Source organism: Nymphalis io, chromosome 30 (genome assembly GCF_905147045.1).
Source record: "Nymphalis io chromosome 30, ilAglIoxx1.1, whole genome shotgun sequence".
NCBI classification, from domain to species: domain Eukaryota; kingdom Metazoa; phylum Arthropoda; class Insecta; order Lepidoptera; family Nymphalidae; genus Nymphalis; species Nymphalis io.
Genome location: NC_065917.1, coordinates 3,506,908 through 3,511,622, shown reverse-complemented (window position 1 = coordinate 3,511,622; position 4,715 = coordinate 3,506,908). Strand labels below are relative to the sequence as shown.

Below are 4,715 nucleotides of genomic sequence, written 5' to 3'. Positions count from 1 at the left end.
TTCGCGTTTGCGTTGTAATTCTCAACATCTTTTCATCATTATTTTAATAATGTTAAAAGTATTATTTTAAGTTTACAGAACACCTAATACGAATGGAGTGCAATATTTTGCTTTTCAAAAAAAAAAATACAACAATTCGCCATAGATAATAACTTCTAATGGAAGAAGATTCATTACCAATACTGTCGCGTTCGAAATTGACAGTTAAAATTTCAAATTAAAATCATTTATCACTGTTGGAAATACCGAATACGATCAACAAAAGAAAAGGGTGTAAATCGAAACTGAAGCCATTACCTAAAAAATAAAGCCAGTACTGATACATAAATACTTTTATATATTAAAAATGATGTCATCCATACGGTATCTAATGAAAAGTCCTTTCCATGGAAAAATTAAAGAGATCCCGGGTGTGTATGTTGATAACTTCGAAAAAGCTGAACGTCGAAACGCTAGAGCTTACTTCCTGAGCCATTATAACTCAGACCACATACAAAGGCTACATTCAGCTCAGCTATTAGACGTTTTGTTGAAGAAGAACATCACAATATATACGACCGAGCTGACAGCAGCTATTATAAATGACGACAAACATGATGAGAGAATTATGAAATGCGTTCGAGCTCTAAAAATGGGTATGTTATTGTTATCATTCAAAACTTAATCATTATACATATCTTTGCTCGAAACATTGTACATTATCATAACGCCGATGATAAACGCGTTTTTTGTTGAAGATTCTTACTCGTAGACCAGAGTGCGAAAGTTGGAAGTGTATACTTCCATTCCTTTGGAAGCACGTAAAGCCGTTGGTCCTGTGCTTGAACTCTTTTCCGTTTTGTTGTATTTGCCATCGAATCGGAATATGAGATTTAGGGAATAGAGAGTGCATATATGAGACAACTCTGTGCCGAGCTACCTCTGTGCCAATACAAGCTTTACGAGCCATGGAATTGTACACACTTCTAACTTCTAGACTCAGTTGCTACTGAGAAATTTTCGACAATAAAAATCAATAACTTCTTGGTAGCCCGAATTGGGCCCAGGGATTTTTAACCCAGGACCTCAATATCTGCGGTCTTATATAAGCCACTAGACCAACAAGACGTGTAATACGAAGTTACACAGTAAATTATAACAAACAAAGTTTTTTATAAGCTAACAAGTGCTTTTGAATTGTTACAATTGTTGTTTTATTTCAAAATTTTAGGCTCGACACAAATATCATTGCCTGGTTTGCCTGAACGAGACATACCGGAATTGTGTCTCACTGTCACATTGATACCAGCCAGTCACAGCGCTGCATCAACAATGTTTTTATTCTCAACAACGACACATAACATTCTGTTTATCGGAGAATACCATATCAATCATAAAGACTTGCCAAGCTTCAAGCATCTGCATGTTGACGATAAACCCATAAAATTGGATGCGATGTACGTTGACACAACCATGCAGCATTTGGATTGCGAAAACTTCACGAAGCGATCTAACGGTGTACAAAGAATGATATTTGAAATTAGATGTTGGTTGAACTGGAATGAGAATAATGCAATTGCAATACACACATCTGATAAATATGATTATGAATTTGTCTTTAATGAGATATACAAACAATTAAACATGAAAGTATTCGTGCATTCGGAAAGATGGAGTTTTTACAGGTAATTTTTGATTATTAAATAAATTATTCAAATTTTGTTACTTTAAGCAAATTTTTAGAATTTTGCATAGATATATGGGAATTGATATATAGTCAAGTCTTGACTATAGACTGTTCTAATTAAAGTAGGAGTGAAAACTTAACCACTTTGACATTGGATGTACGTAGTGGTTAAATCCACTCTTTAGACCACTCCATCTCCAGACTCCATGTCTTTAGACCTTCGATAAGAATAGAGTATAAAATTGGTAGTGGTGGAGTATAAAAGTTATGGTGTGGTAGACAGCGGCAAAACTGATGGTAACTGGTCACCACTGCCTGTAGACATTTTGTATAATGTAATGCAAATCTGAATCTGTGTCACCATGTGTCTTGGGAACTAAGATGTTGTGTCCCTTGTAGCTCTGCTATACTCTGACTCACTCACTCATTAAACCGAAATGCAATGAACTGATGAGTGGATGGTCACAACTTGTGGCTTGCACAAAACCCTACCACCGAGTAAAAAGTTTTAGATATATAGTACAAGTTTTTCTTCATATTCAATATATAAGTTATGTTATCTTAAAGAGATGTGTTTGTTTTTCAGTTCAATACAGGAATTAGTGCCCGGGGTGACAAATAACGAAGAATCTACTAGAATACATTTATGTAGAAACAGAAGCGAGGATAGTTCACACACCTCATGTGTACAGAAATGTCATAATAATTACTTACTTGTAGATGTATTCCCTATGCCATGGCAGAATTACAAAGATGGAAAATGCTCAGTTTCGCGCGTGACCCAGGAGCAGCGGCTGGACGTGTGTTTCGCTACTCATTGTACTTTAAGAGAGATAGATTATTTTGTTGATTATTTTGCACCGAATAGAATAATTGGTTATCCTCATGAATATGCAGGAAAGCTTGAAAGAAATGAGCTCTGTTATTATAGTAGAATTGGCAAAAAAAGAGTTAAGATACCTAAAAGAGTCGATGATGATTTGAAGAAATTGATGTTTGGATAAATAAAAATGATGCTGTTTTGTAATTAAGAACAAGGTGACATATTTGTTATATAGATGAACAAGTTCTTCAACATATGCAGCATCGTAAAGTCTATTCCAACCGAAGGAGTAAAGACAAATAAATTTTGATATGACAACATTGGTCGAGATTTTTTAAAGTCGTATATTATACCATGATTTTTTTTGTTTATATTTTAAAGTACATAATGCATATTTGAATTATACATATAAGATATTTAAATTGTAAGGTAGCAGCAGTAAACGAAAATAGAAAAAAAGATTGTTTTGCTAACTCGCAAATAGCCACACTAACTGAAAAAGACAGTAAGTAAAACAATTATTTCGAAATCACAGACAGTCACTCCAATGATATTTATTTGTTTATGTAAAGATGCGTTATAAATAGTATTATATTATAAATATATTAATCGAGAATTGTATGTAGTGTGTTATATAACAGATCTATTAGCATATTGCATGGAATATGTAAATATAAGGTTTTTTTTTCTTTACTCCTTCCGCCCTCGGGATATAGTACAATTGTATATCTAATGTGTATTCTACTATGTTATATGAAATAATATGATGAGAGTGTTTTTGTGTGTGATATATATATCACGTATTTGTATCTCAACGGACGTGTTGTCCGTGCCTGTGGAGTATCATATCTTTAATTTATATTAACGTAACTGCCATTACTAGCAGTATCACAATCTACGATTTAGGATTAAAATAATATAAATATATGGTATTCAAGTGTGATCATTAAAATGTAAAAGGTATAAAAATCTTATGTACTAACTTTGATAAATAATATTAAAGTAATTTGTTATCAAAAATTTGGTATTTATTTTAATATCTCTGGCAACATCTATAGGATTTTGTTAGTATTGGATAAATGGAAGATATATATTTATATATTTTGTATAAAACTGACTGCCTCGTTGGTCTAGTGGCTAGATATAAGGCCGGAGATCCTAGTTACAAACCCCCAGGTCCAATAAAAACTTAATGTTTTTCTGTCGAAGATTCTCAGCAGTGACCTGGAGTCCCGACCGAGAAGAAGAAAGAGGCGATATGCGCTCCTTCTCCGCCCGCCGCGACTAGGGAGGTACTTAGAACCCTGGTAATCTGCCTAGAGAAGAAAGGCCTGCATGGGCGGGCCGAGGCCTATTTGCCCGTCCGATAACCCTTAACATAAAAAAGTTATAAATCTTATTTTACTCGTAAATAAAGGCAAATTAGGTATACATACATCGTTGAAAAATATAATTAATTAAAAAGTAAAATTAGTAAAATTAAAAAAATTATCAATCGTATTATTACATAATTACAATTACATAATTAAATGATCCGTTCAAATTATAATTTGTGATAATTTTTTTGCTATAGTTCGTTTTTATCTTTGGTAGGACAATGAGACTCGCTCGACGCGTGCTGCGTTTAGACTGTTGTTTTATTTTAGTAAAAGTTAGTTTGGTACGACACTTTTTTCAAAGGTTTTTTTGATAAAGATGCAAATATTATAAATATATAAATGTCGAATATTCATTATTTTGGTTTCGGTATAGATTTTAATGGTTGGAGTAAAATATGGGTAATTGAAGAGCATTTTGATAATTTTGATTTTGTTTTATGCAGCTTGGACGTCAGCTAATTTTGTTTTGACAGCACTGCCCCATACTTAAATTAAGTACGAAATATTTGGTTTAACCAGGACGTTATAGATAATAATGTGTCGTAACCGACGCGAGATACAGCGCATCATATTTAGGAAAGAGCCAAGTAGTAATGAAAGCTTACTTATAATGCATTCAGTATGAAAGCATTATAAGTAAGCTTATATTTTATAGCAGGTATATTGTTGTCTATTCGCAGGCCTACGTATTTTTCTGTATTTTTTGTTCCAATGGTATATTGTCAATTTTAAAAAAATTAAAAAAAAAAAAAACCGAATCCTATTTTATCTATGTATTAATATACGTCAAAGAGAGCAAAGGTCCTTCCTTCCTATGTGTATCCTTGTGGTACACCACATGTAATAG

The 4,715-nt window shown here is 33.1% G+C and overlaps 1 protein-coding gene across 1 annotated transcript; it reads left to right on the top strand.

Annotated features, from left to right (window-relative positions):
- The first annotated feature begins 265 nt into the window (after positions 1–265).
- LOC126779844 (protein artemis-like) lies at positions 266–3,777 on the top strand. The gene is made up of 5 exons (XM_050503967.1): positions 266–635; positions 1,211–1,664; positions 2,253–2,466; positions 2,919–2,994; positions 3,710–3,777. The coding sequence occupies exons 1-5, from the start codon at positions 347–349 to the stop codon at positions 3,775–3,777; spliced, it is 1,101 nt and encodes a 366-aa protein (XP_050359924.1). The 5' UTR covers positions 266–346.
- Positions 3,778–4,715: the final 938 nt, after the last annotated feature.

Coding starts and splice junctions, on each gene's coding strand:
- LOC126779844 (XM_050503967.1), top strand. CDS start 347: ATGATGTCATCCATACGGTATCTAATGAAAAGTCCTTTCCATGGAAAA. Junction 636..1,210: donor CGTTCGAGCTCTAAAAATGG/GTATGTTATTGT, acceptor TCAAAATTTTAG/GCTCGACACAAATATCATTG. Junction 1,665..2,252: donor GAAAGATGGAGTTTTTACAG/GTAATTTTTGAT, acceptor TTTGTTTTTCAG/TTCAATACAGGAATTAGTGC.